This window comes from Vombatus ursinus, unplaced genomic scaffold (genome assembly GCF_900497805.2).
Source record: "Vombatus ursinus unplaced genomic scaffold, bare-nosed wombat genome assembly UNPS02009205.1, whole genome shotgun sequence".
Taxonomy (NCBI): domain Eukaryota; kingdom Metazoa; phylum Chordata; class Mammalia; order Diprotodontia; family Vombatidae; genus Vombatus; species Vombatus ursinus.
In genome coordinates, this window is record NW_020948983.1 from 46,678,404 (window position 1) to 46,692,555 (window position 14,152).

The 14,152-nt window shown below is 36.7% G+C and overlaps 1 protein-coding gene across 1 annotated transcript in view; it reads left to right on the forward strand.

Annotated features, from left to right (window-relative positions):
* Positions 1–14,152, forward strand: part of FAM189A1 (family with sequence similarity 189 member A1) — a 546,041-nt gene that overhangs the window by 527,052 nt on the left and 4,837 nt on the right. The window contains exons 8-10 of the mRNA XM_027851443.1: positions 3,128–3,203; positions 9,562–10,149; positions 13,031–13,105. Coding sequence (XP_027707244.1) covers positions 3,128–3,203; positions 9,562–10,149; positions 13,031–13,105 — 739 coding nt within the window. The remainder of the gene's footprint in view (positions 1–3,127; positions 3,204–9,561; positions 10,150–13,030; positions 13,106–14,152) is intronic.

The window sequence follows — 14,152 nt, forward strand, 5'->3', positions numbered from 1 at the left end:
GTGACGCCTTATTTTTTTAAATGGCATCCATCTAATGCACGCCTGACCTTGGCTTAGTGTCTATTTTGGTACTCTTGCTTTATTTATAGTAATTTATTAACAGGAATTTTTTTCAGAGAGTAGGTTTGAAAGGAGCTGTGAGAAAAACTAATAATGGTGATGGAGGGCAGGGGGCCAGGCTAGGGAGGAGAGACAAGAGAAGAGCATTATGAAAAGGAATGAGTCTCTCATGGTAGTGATTGTTTTCTTGTGATTCAGGGAAAGAATACTTGACAGATCTGTGTACCACTGGGTATTTATGAATATTGATTCAAATCTTCATAGGTAAATATCAGGAATATTACTAATTGAAGCCCAAAGAGTTCTAAAACTGTGTATATACCCTTTTACCTAACAATACCACTATTAGGTCCCTTTCCCAAGGTGATCAGGGAAAAAGGAGAAGAACCTATATGTTCTAAAATATTTACAACAACTCTCTTTGTGGTGGAAAAGAACTGGAAATTTGAGGGGACGCCTGTCAATTTGGGAATGGTAAACAAGTTGTGGTATATGACTGTGTTGGAATGTGATTTTAGAAAAACTTGGAAAGACTTGCCTGAAATAATGAAGAGTGAAATGAGCAGAACCAAGAGAACATTAGATACAGTAACAGCAATATTATTTGAAGAATAACTGGGAACAACTAAGTTGTTTTGAGTATTATAAATACTTGTCAAGTACAAAGGACCTATGAAGGAAAATGCTACCCACCTCTAGAGAAAGAACTGATCAATAGAAGTACACATAGTATAGCGTGTGTGTTTGTGTTTGTGTGTGTGTGTATGTGTGTGTGAAATGATGGTCTTCTCTAGAGTGCAGGGTGGAGAGTGAGGGAAGGAAAAAAAGAAGAAAAAAAGATTATTTACCTAATTCCCTCCACTGTAGATCAAGAATCAAATGTTTATTATTTACTTTATATTCCAATATGAAAGCACATTCACAAAATTTCCAAAAACACAATTAGAGTACTGAGAAAAAATGTAATAACAGGTTATGGCAACATGACAAGTCTGAATTTGACTAGAGTAAGAGTCTGCTTGACTGATTATTGCTCTCTAGAATAGTTATTTTCTGTTCATTATTTTACTTTCTTTTCATAAACAATTTTAAAGTCTGCTATGTGCTCGGCACTGTGTTTGGCTTGAGGCTGAAGTGAGATAATTTATGTAAAGTGCTTTATGAACTTTAAAATGCTATATTAATGTTAGCTAGTGTTGCTCTGATTACTTCTGAGGACTGAGCCCAGGAAAGGTAGTGGAGTTGTGTTTGCAGGTGAGGAAGGCCTAGTGGTTCTTACATTGGAGCTGGTCACTCAGTTCTCTCCATAGTTAATCCAACCAGAATAGCTTCTTAATAGAATATCAAGTCCTTGAGGGTGGAGACTGTTTTGTGTTTGTCTTTGTGTCTGTAGCACATAGCGACACTTAATAAATGCTAATTGAATTAATTAAGTAGTAACTTTATAGCACTCTCAAAGCCACCTTACAGACAGTATCTCCTATTCCTACAGTGATGAGGACACAGCAGTCATTTTATACTTGCAGTAATACAAAGCCTTAGTTTAAAGTTTAAAGAGTAGAAATAAAAATAACCTGTTTGATTAAAGTGGCAAGGGACATATAGATAGTCAGAAATCTAATTACCTGAGTTGAAATCTAACTACGACACTGGGGCTCAGATCACCTCTCCCAATTTCCCCTAGCAGTTCATTATTTATAGCTGAATTCCCTAAGCAATTTTGAAATCACTTAGGATTTCAAAACTGGGATTTTTTTTTTTGTAGCTGAGGGTTACATGCATATATAATAACAAGTCACTTTAAAATATATTTTGCTTGTATACATATATTGTATGTACATAGTTGTTCATATTCTAAGATGCTGCAGCAGTGTTATCTAATTATGAAGCATATCTTAAAATGTGGATCTTCCTAGAAACAAATACATCCACCAAGAATTATGTATACATGTATGTATGTATGTGTGTGTGTATATAATATATAGTCCTAAGAGGAATCTGTGAATCCCTTTAAACAATTATATATACAAATACACACATATATAACATACTATATATTATATATATATATGTAAATAATATTATATGTATAGATATAGATCTTGACTTGTTAAAAGAGTTTCAAAGGTTGCAGATTCCTTTTAGGGAAGGAGGGAGAAAAAGATAGGAAAACTCCAACATGCAGGGGTTGGGAATCCCAGATGACTATCTTCCCATTGAGGAGTAGCATGGCATAGTAGATGGAGTTAGTCTTGGAGTCAGGAAGACCTGGATTCAAGTCCTGCCTCAGGTACATATTGACTACATGACTCTGGAAAAGTCATTTAACCTCAAAGTGACTGAGGCAGTTCTAAGGCTATAAATTGCAGAACAAGTGCTAGTTTGCATCAGCAGCAAGAGTTTCCTCATTAGAGGGTCCCTAAAGCAATTAAGTTACAGGATTGGTTAAAAAAAAAACAAGTTGGACTATTTCCTTTGGAGTAAAGGAGATGATGTGAAATGAATAATTACTGTGAGATAATAAAAATTGGGGAAAATAAGGCTATGAATCATTTTCCCCAGACTGATTCTTCAATTATTTGAATAGGATTAGGTGGAATTGAGAATGTAGAATAAAGAAAGGATGGGGAGAATCAGTACAAGGGCTGTCATAAAAGGTTATCTGTGTGGTCTTCTGGGGTAATGAGATTCATCATTCCTATCCAGTGTTTGCTGTGTATTCTGTAAATGGGCCACACTTTCCTGAAGAATTAGAAATTGTGATGGAAGGGTATCTTATGAGTGGAGTGGCGGCCCTTCTCTCTCTTGATTTTCACACCCCCATGTATCAGGGAGGTCAGGGATGACCTTGGACTAATGCTTCTTCACATCTCTCCCCTCCCCAAGGGTGAAAAGATTAAAAAAATATGAATATGTGTCAGTGTCACAAATTGAACAAGAGCTTTCAAGTAAGCCTTTATCACTGGATGGTAGTATGCCATTTAGATGATTTGTTTCAGTTCTGATTATTAATGAATCTGAGTCTCACTGAAGTCAAACACATGCTGCTTTTGTTTTCTTGCTGTAGGTTACCAGTCTAGACCAGCAAGTAACTGAATCAAGCTTGGGGGATCAAAACACAACTGCTGGTTTTAGCACACAAGGTAAGCCTGCCTCAGAGAGTAGATCTCTTTATGATGACACTTGAAGTAATCGTAGTTTATTGAGTTTCCAGAAGACATTTCTTTTATTCTCCTACTTTTTCTTCATTTTAAGGAGACTGAATTAGCAAGCATTCCTTCCTAAGGTTTGCTTTCATTCTTGGCTACTCCTTACTTTTACCCAGAACTGGTGAGTGGAAAATTAAACAGTTGCTAGATCCAGAAGCATTCTTTTAGGGCATCTCGGTTAATAAAGGCCCTTCTGCTTCACTTCTTTTATAGTACACAAGATTTGGCCTTCCAGCCTAGTTACTGGTTTCAAAAAGAACCCATACCCAACACCACTCTGTGGGGGGGCTGAGGAATCCTGGCCCCATCTTTGCACTGTAGCACCATAATGATACCTGTAGTGAAGTCTTAATCACTGAGAAAGTTGAAGGGCTATCACTGACATAAATAGACACAAAAAGATTTCATCCGAGGGTGAAGCACATTTGCTGTATCTCATTCAGTCAGTCAGTCAATCAACAAACATTTATTAGGCACCAACTACGTAGCAGCTGCTGCACTAGGTACTGGGTGTAAAAAGATAAAAGTGAAATAATCCCTACAAAAATTAAATAGTACTCTAGGAGCTTCTATTCTAATGGGAGGTCATAATCAATAGTCTATGTAGAAGGTATATCAATAATAATAATAATAATTCATAATGATGGAAGAGCACTAAGAAATGGGGGAATCAGGAGAGGCCTTTCTCTAAAGTTACTGGTACTTGAGCTGATACTCAAGAAGAACCAGGGTTTTCAAGAGGTGAAGGTGAAAAGAGAGGGAGCAATTCCTTTCCATGGTGGGACTTTCAGGAAATAGGGTATAACATAGCCTCAGACAGTCTTAAAACTTTGTCCTTCAATTTTAATAGCAATTCTAAGCAGGAAGGCATTTTAAAAATACAACAAAAAATAGACCTAAACCTATTAAACAATTTACAGAAATGTTGTCCAAAAAATGGAAAATATTTAAGATACTATGAGTGTTCAAAATTCCATGCTTCCCAAAATGCTTATTGATTTGAAATAACAACTTCAGATTTGGCAAATGGATTTTGCTTGTATTTTGCTAATGGAAAGGGAACTGCTGAATTGAATGAAAACAGGTTTTTTGAGCCAAGTCACATTCAGTAAACAGATTATATAGTAAAGGATGATATGGTTCCCTATAATTCCAGTTCTCAAAAGAACTAAATTATTAGCTGTGTGCTCATCCTAAAAATGTATAATCAAAAGGACAAAACAGAGGTTTGAATAATTCATCTTTCAATAAAACTTTTTATGGTTTAGGTATTTGTGAGGTTTGTATTAACATAATACATGACTACAATTCCTAAAAAATTATATATTTACCCAAACAATAACCAGAGAAATAATTTTAGTAAGACCAAAATGAAACTGAAACTAACTTCACACACATTTTTATGTATTGAGAACTTTATGGAACTAAATTTTTCATTAACTGTGAGGTACTTTTATTTGTGAGGATAAGGGAAGGTGTTTCCTCTTTTCTAGTAATTATCAGAAGTAGCTGTTAGCTGGAATACTTTTGACCTTCCTTTTCAAATTACCTTTCAAGATGGTATTGCTTACATTCTTTTCTGTTTTTCTGATGTGTGAAATCCCACATAGAATGTCATTATTTTGTTGTGCTTATTACTATTATCCCTTGCCCTCAAGAAATGGGAAATCTAAAAACTAAAAATAAAAAAAGCACAAATAAAGTGTATTCTTGCAATCTTAAAATGGCAATGCCTGGAGTGAAAAAATAAGATTGTATAGATTCAGAGAGAGAGAAGGAAGAATGTTTTTAAGGATTTTCATTCATTCAATTTCGTTTATTTATACATTCACTAAGTATTTGTTATCTGCTAACAAAATTCTGTGCTAGCCCCTGTGGGGGACACAGAGTCGCATATGATATATTCCTTGTCCTCTATTAGAAGAAGTAAAATATTTACAAAATAAGTATTACCAAGGCAGAATGGGATGAGTATCACAGGAAAAGTACAAAGGAAGTTCAGAAGAGGAAGAAATCTTTGCCTGATGTCCTTGCCAATGTTAGTAATCCTTCACCCATGTTTATTTTGGAAGAGTACTACTATTTAATTCCCTTGTAACCTTAGACAAATCCCTCTTCCTGTCTAGGACTCAGTTTATTCATCTGTAAAATGAGAGTATTGGATTATATGACTTTTATTTTCCCTTCCAGCTCAAAACTGTTATCCTATATTTATAATTTACTTGATGGGCATAAGCTTAATCAATATATTTTTGAGTGCCTACAATATGAAAACAAAAACAATCAACAAATAATCATGTATTAAATGCTTACTCTGTGCCAGGCTTGGTGGTAAATGCTAGGGTTACAAAGACCAAAATAATGAAACAATTCCTTCTGTAAAAGAGGTGACTTTCTATTGGGGGAGATAATATGTACATATATAAGAAGATACATGATAAATATACAGAGAAATTCAAAATAAATACAAGGTTGCTAGAAGAGAAGACACTAGAAGTTGATGGAATCAGAAAAGGCTTTTTATTGTAATGTGTTTGAGGAGGAGGGAAGGCTAATTTGGCTTGGACTATAGAGTGTAGGAAAGTCAGTGGGTATATAATAAATCTGGGAAGATATGTTGGGGCCAAGTTGTGAAGGGTTTTAAAATCAAAATGGAAGAGTTCATTTTTTTGTTCTAAAGACAATAAGGACTCTGGTATTTGTTGAGCCGGAGAATCATCTGCTCAGAAGAAAATCACTTTGATTGCTGTGTGGTGGATTGATTGTAGTGGAGAATGACCTCTGACAGGAAGGCCAAATAGAAAGGCATTTTGATAGTCCAGGTGAGAAGTGAAGAAGATATGAACCAAGATAGTGGGTGCATGAAGAAAAACAACAGGATAGAGGCAAGAGATGTGAAAGTAGAAATGGTAAGATTTGGCAACTGATTGGATATGTGGGGTGAGAAAGGGGTGCAAACATGGAAATGATGAATCAACAAAGAAGACTGAGGAATGATCAGACAGGTAGGAGAACTAGAAGAAAAGAGGATGTTGAAAACTCAGGTAGGAGTATGCAGAAGGAGATGCTGGTCAATAGTGTCAAATGAAGCAGAGAGTTATTATCCATGCAGTAATAAAGGTGACTATCTAATTGGGGAGATGACATACTCAAAAGCCTATAACACAAAGTGGAATGCAAAAGTGCAATAAAAGGTACGAAGAGTCACAATAGTTCAGAGGAGAAATTGTTTTGGATTGGCCAATCAGGAAAGATTTCATGGAGGAAGTAGTCTATGACCTAGGCTTTGAAAGCTAGATTAGGACCTTCAGGATAACTCAGGAAACCTGGGTAACATTTTCATTTAGAGGGCACAAGGAAGGAGAGGAGATAGAAGAATGACCAGGAAGCTAGTAAGTAAACCAAGTTCATATGGTATCATGGAAATCAAGCAAGGTAGAGTTGTAAGGAGTCAGCTATGTCATAAGCAGAAAAAAATTTCAAGGAGGATGCTGATGGAGATGGGGCCTTTGGATTTGGCAATTTGGAGATTATTAATGACCTTTGAGAGAGAAGATTCAGTGGAGGGGTTAGGAGCAAATGCCAAGTTGAAATGGATTTTAAGAAATAGGAACAATAAGAATGCCAGCAGGCCAGTGGACTTCGAGGGAGTGAGGGTGTATGAGTGTTTCTTCCCTGTTCATGGATCTCTCTTTAATAATGGATTATCTGTGAAAGAGCTGGAATTCACCCTTCCCATCCTTTTCCCTTTTGAATATGACTCCTAAACTATATAATTAGCTCTAATCCCTCTCCTGACCAACAGTGCTACATCATCTCCACACATCCCACAGAATGGAATAGGACTAGATCCATAATTTTATTAGTATACGTATTTCAAATTCAACATGTCAAAAACTGAACTCATTACCTTCTTCTCTAAATATTTCCTCCTTGAAATCTCCCAATTTCATTTAATGTTCATATTTTAGCAAATATCTATTAAGCATTTATCATTTCTATAGTGGGTACTTCATTCCTTCCAGTAGCCCCAACTTCACCATGATGGAGTCATCCTTGACTCTTCCTTCTTTCTTGCTTCCCCCAGATCTAGTCACTTACTGAGTCTTATTGATTCTGTCTCTATATGATATCTCTCAAATGCGTTTTCTTCTCTATATTCACACATCCACCACTATAGTTATTTATCACTTGCCACCTTAACATTACAATGGGGCCTTCTCTACTTCTAGTCTCTCCTTCTCCAATCCATATTTTCCACACAGTTTCCAGAATAATCTTCCTAAAGCACAAAAGTGATCACATTATTTTCTTGCCTAGTGGCTCCCTGTTGCCATTGAGGACAGGAAGACCTAACCATGCTTTAGACATTCACTGGCTGGACTAGTCACTTAACCTCTCACACCCAATTTCCTTATCTTTAAAATGAAAATAATAGTACCTATCTCCCAGGATTGTTGAAGCTCAAATTAGATAACATACGCAAAGTGTTTTGTAAACCTTAAAGCATTATACAGTATAAATGCTAGCTATTATTATTATAGCTATGATGGGATAAAATATACCCTCCTCAGTTTGGTATTTAAAGCCCTTTATAATCTGGCTTCAGCCCACTTTTGTATGTATAATTCACAATACTCCACTTCTTTTACTTTACCTTTCAATCAAACTGGCCTCTTTGTTGTTCTCTAAATTCAGAATTCTATCTCCTTATTCCACATCTTTGCACAAATTGTACACAATGCCAGAATTGTACTTCCTCCTCACAGCTCCATCTCTTAAAATACTCCCTTCAAGGATTAGTTCAGGTGCCACCTCTGCTGAAAGCTTTCTTTGATATCATTAATTATTTCTCTCTTCTCAATTTATCATGTGCTTAGTTAGCTATTTAATATCATGTCTTTCATATGATATAAGGTCTTTGAGGGCAAAGACTATTTTTTCATCTCTGTTTTGTGTTCCCATCACCTAATGTAAGACTTTTCATTTAGTAGGCATTCAGCACACTTGTTGAATTGAATGTTTGTTCAAGGAAGTAGAGACAAGGAATGAAGATATTTCTTTCAAGACATCTGGTAGTCACAATAAGGAGAACACAGTAGTTGGTGGGGTGGGGAGTGGGTAGCTAGATTGAGAGTTTTGTTTGTTTGTTTTAGGATGTGGAAGTTTGGGGTAGCCAGAGAAGACTGAATCAGTGGAGAGGGAGAAATTAGAAATACAGGGGAAAAGGAATATAACCTATTTCCATTCAACATACAAACAAGATTCTAGAGGGAGCCTATGGGAAAAGACCAAGTCCCCGAGGAGAGAGGAGGAAGATCCACCCTTTGTAGACACAAAGAAAATTTAAGACATGACCAGGGAGGGAAGGTGAGGAGTGGTGGTTAAAGGAGTTCCATTCATAATCTGGCTCTAGTCTACTCTTGTAGATATAATCCATTCTGCTTCTGATGGAGTCTGATAGCCGTACCACATCCATAAGAAAGTAGAAGGTGAGGTCATCTTTAGAGAAGAAGAGGACTGGCTCATAGAATATGCATTGTAAAAAGAGTTCAAATATCTCATTTCAAGTTAATATCCCTGAGGTCTACGCCTATGTGTTTTAAGGCTTTTGTCTTTGCTAGTTACATCACTGATTTGTGGAGGTCTGGTTTGACGCTAGAGGTGGTTCGTTCATTTTCAACAGAATATCTATCCTCACTGTGGCAAAAAGACACCATTTTCTGGTTGAACAAGAACCTAGCACTAGTGAACTTTTAAAGGCATTAACTTCTTGTCAAACACTTGTCCAACCTTGTGCAGAGGGAGCTTTAGGGATGTTATCTTCCCTACGTCCCTATTATTTAATAGGTGGATCTAGTGTCCTTCGAAAGACTGGGGTCCAGAACTACTGTTGAAGCATTTCTCTATGTTCTGTTTGAGATCAATTATCTCCCATCCACACTGCCCCCCACCACAGCGCCAAAAAGCACTGGTCCCTTGGAACCAGAGAGGTATGTGATGCTCACCTAGATACTTAAAAAGTATCTTTGTATTATAGTTCTATGGCATCTTATATCTTAGGGTCTCAAAGGATAATGAAATCTCTGCTAAAAGTTTTGATCATACAGGAGAAAGAGAAAGCTGGTACTTTTAAACTTCAGAGTTTTATATAAGGCGGATAGATACTAAAAGGTATAGATAGAGATGATGCTGGTATCATTTTTCCTGTAATTCATATTTCGCTATTTTGTTCCATCTGTCACTTAAAGCATTCAATGTTAAAACTTTGGTTAACAATCTTCTTTTGTAGTTTCCGTTGATAGTACTTCTCTTTTGGTGTCTGAAGTTGCTGACATTCCAGATCATAGCTACTCCTCTGAGGACTTTTGTTCTTTGGAAGTTCAAGGCTCTCTCCGTTCTGCTGACTTTTCTCCATATGGTACAATCCGTAAAGCAGCCACGGACAGTAGCTGTACCAGCTTGGATCGCAGCGTGCGCTGCAGGTTCCACAGCACTCACTCACCATGTTCCCCCATGGAGGCGAGAGGCTGCCGGCACAGAGCCTCTCCAGACAGATCTCAGATCCAGGACTATGAGAGTTCTCCTCAGAGATCTCTAGACTGTTCTTCTGAGAGTTACAGCTTTTCAGAGTCCCAGGGCTCTGTGCGGGAGAATCAATCACAGCCACAGTTGAAACAGATGAAAATGTGTTGTGGGACCTTTAGCCAATCTTCTGCAACTCATTCCCAGCCCTCTCTCTGTTCAGTTCCTGCAAACACTTCATCACACCACGGCTGCCCAGAGAGAACTGTTCCTCCAAGACGCATTAGGAAAAAACGAATTTCAGATATTGTCCGATCTACCAGTGATCCTATTTCATGTTCATCCAGCACAGAAGGTAAATTCTTTCAAACATGATGGCAGGCTGGGTTACACACTGACCATCCCAAAGTTAATTATACCAGTTGTCACACTGAAGTACAAAACAACTTGTTTGTGTGGGCTTCAGTTTATTCTATATTTTTTTGCATTTCAGTCTCTTTTATGTAACCTTTAAAAGTTTGGGGCAAAGCAAATCTGAGGAAGTCCACATGTGTGAGGTTAATAATAGGGTATTGATAATTGCTCTGAATTATATTAACCTTTCATAATGAGCAGAAAAGGATACAAGGTGAGCCATAACCTTTCAGACCATGTAGGGCATCCCTTTGATTCATTTCATTAGAGAGGTACACAGGCAAGTATAATACAAATTTGAGTATATTAAAACACATAAGCAAAGAATAAAGTGTTAAGAGAATAGGTTAATTTTTTTTTTAATTTGCAATAAGGAAATGGGAGATGGTGACCATAAATACAAGCCTAGAAGAGACTGGAATCAGGCACAGTTACATGAGAGAAAGGTTACATACTATAATGGAAAGAACACAGGACCAAGAGACTTGAATTTCAAGCACATGGGCAAATCACCTCCTCATTCCTGATCTATAAAATGAGAGTTGGAGTAGAGCCCTAGGTCTTTGACAGCTTGGATTGTCTGTGGTTCTAAGCTCTCCTTGTGGCTCAAAGTGTATGTGTCTGTCTGTCTCAGGGGTGTGTGTGTGTGTGTGTGTGTGTGTATGTGTGTGTGTGTGTAGGCATATTATAAAAAACAAATATAAATAATTTGACATTATCTTTTGCTTCATATGACTCATACCCATTCTATCTTCCAGTTGATATAGCTAATATAGAGTTGACCGTGTTGACTCCTGGAAGCTTGGGATGAGATTTCATTGGTGGGAACCTTTCTACAGAAGTTAGATTTGACACAGTCAAATATATGCAGTTGATGTTGATTTTATTTCATGTTATTTTTGTTACATTTTAATTTCTGAACTGTCTCCTTCCCACCCTCCCTCTTTCCGCAGCCTGCACTAGAGAAAACCTTCATTTAACACATACGTGTGTATATGTGTGAAATCATACTATGCATATTTGTATTTATCAGCTTTCTCTGGAGGTGGATAGCATCTTTCTTCATAGGTTCTTTGTAGTTGATTTGTATATTTTTAATACTCACAATAGCTTGGTCTTTTGGTTTTGTATTATGCATTATGTCAAGTGGGGGGAAAATTAAGCCAATGGACTTGAATATGTTTTTTTTATCTATATTGTTTATCTTAAAGACACAGTTTAATAGTTTTCATTTGCTTGTTAAACCATTGATAATTTATTCCTTAGACTTCGAAGTATTTTGTTTCTGTTTTTCTGTTACTTTCTCACCAAGAGATCCTGCGTATTAGGTATATCTCCTATGGCAACACAATATAGATAATAGAAATTTGGGTGGCTTATCACCATAGCTGCAGATGTTTGTTTTTGAAACCCTTTATGTCTATACACTTGTTGATATTGCTATTTTGTCATTTTACTTTTGTATTATAGGTAGGCCTAATAACTGCCCCGAGATGAGAAAAAGATCTTCTTCATAAAATATGTATAAAAGGAAGGACATTTGAGGCTACTATCTCTGCTTCTCTGCCTGGCATGTCTAAGGATTGAGCAGTAGATTATCTACTGCTTACTGTAGGAATTGAACAACTTTTTTAATATGTAAATTATTCTTTAGGAGCTAGTAAGATAACTTCAGAGCTGCATTAACAGATGTAGCCAGTATATACCGCAATAAGCAAATTGCTTTGTCATATTGTCATGGCCCAAATAAATTATAACACTTCTCAAAGTATCTAACTTGCACCTTAAAGCAATTTTTACATGCTGGAATAATCTGACTTTGGCAAACCAATAGTTCTGAGTCTCACTGTAGAATATGTGCCAAAATTCTCGGGCATGAAGTCAACTCCCGCTAACATCTCTCTTATCCTAACTTTTCTAAGTGGTGATGAGGATCTTGTGGGTTTTTCTTTTTTTTTTTTCCATTTCCTGATTTAAATACCTTTTCAACTAAAGAGGGTTAGAGTAGGTTTTCATTTATAAACTGTGCCCTGAAGAGGGAAAAAGTCTTTTAATCTATCTAAAATTTCAAAATAGCCTTTTGTCTTTGAAAGAGCAATAAATACTCCTCAGACATATGGAAGATTTCTTCCTTGTTTATTTTCATGAATCTAAGATTGAGGGAGTGGGTGGGAAACCACCACAGGTTTTATAGTAATTGTTTTGTGGCAATCAGTGAGATGATCTCAGTTACCTTCTCATTTGAGGCTGAAATGCCCCATTCCTATTCTGATCAGCCCTGATCACCTTTAATACTCCGTGTTCTACAATCCATGAAGGGAATTAAGGAGATAGATGGTTTGATCAGACCTCAAAATGTAAACATTATTAATGAGAATTAGTCTTGTTTGTTGTTTCTTCATCAGCCACATGACTATTAAAAAGGGAAAATTGCTCCACACAAAGCAGATTTCCTCTCAATTCAGACACGAAAACTTTATCGTTTCTCTTTATTGAAGTGGGTACCTTGAGGCTTCCTGAAGAAACACTGAGATGCCTCAAGTGTTTAATAAAAGAAATCAACTAGAGATTGTATCAAATTATTTTGTATGTCAAAGTAAAGAAAATAACCATTAACTTGAGGTGTTTGAAAGACTGAAGGGTTTTAGTGGTGTGTTTTTCCTATCTAGGGATATATTGCTTGTTTTAAAGGCATTGACCAATTGTTTCCTTCAACTTGTTTTATCATTTAAAATTGATTCCTTGTACTTGGAAGGGCTTTTCTTTCTGTTTTCTTAATGCATGTTTCAATATGTTTAATTAAATATTCTCTTTGGTTAAAGGAGATACCTCTTCCTACACACCTCTATTTAGCCAACATCGTGAAGCAGGAATATCTCAGTCGGATTTAGAGACAGGTGAGGTACTGATTTCTAAAATCATCTTTGCATGCATGCCTAACTTTTCTATTATTCTATCAACAGAGTAGGTGGTGGTGTAGCTTGAGAAAGAGAGTGGTTTCATATGTTGTTGTTTTCATAGATGGTGACCGAGCAAAGGATACTTCATTAAATTCATTTTCTCATGTCACAAGATGTAATATTTAAATACACACACACACACACAGAACATCTACATTTCCCTTCCCTTTTGCTTAGCAGAGTGTACCAGAGAGCATAATTAACTTCAGCCTTGCATATGCCTGCTGATTTCAATGTGAGCTCTCCCTTCGTGAGACGTCTTCTTGGTAGAGTAGTGGTGGTCATTTGTGTGCTTCCTCCCTCATTTTTAATCTCCCATTGGTTTAAAGCTGAAATGCTTCAGACTACCCATTCCTTTTTTTTTCCTTTTGCTTTTCATTCCTTAACTCTTAGTCTAAGAGTGGTGGAGAGGCAGTTCAAATTTAACCCAGTACTAGTTGAGTCAATTGGTTTACTCAAGTTGACTGGAGATTAACTTAGTTTACCCAGAATTCACCTTGACAGTGGGACTGAGACATAGTTAAGGAAATAAAACTTCTACTCTTGTTTCTTATTTGTTCTGTGGATACTTGAGTATTCTCACTATTGCTTTCTGTATTATCTTAAGCACTATTTGAGAAACCCAGGGGAAGGGAAATGTCTTTTAAATTTTTAAAAAAAAAACTTTAGCCTGGCAGTCAGGAGAAAACTACCTTCTACGTTAATTATATGACATTGTGCAACAATTATTCTGGATCTCAGTATACAGATCGGTCCTTCCACCTTTAAGAAACTATGATTGCCAAACCTATGTAAGACCAGAGGTGGATGGATTTGTTACTAACAGAAAAGGGGGAAGCAATCTACCTTTAATACTATAAATATCCTGAAGCAAAGGAAGGATATTTTTCTGTTTTGTATGAAAAGAGATCTCCCAGTCTTGCACTCGATTGCCCACTGATCTATTACTTTTTTCTTGTTCTGAGTGTCTCCTCCCTCTATGGC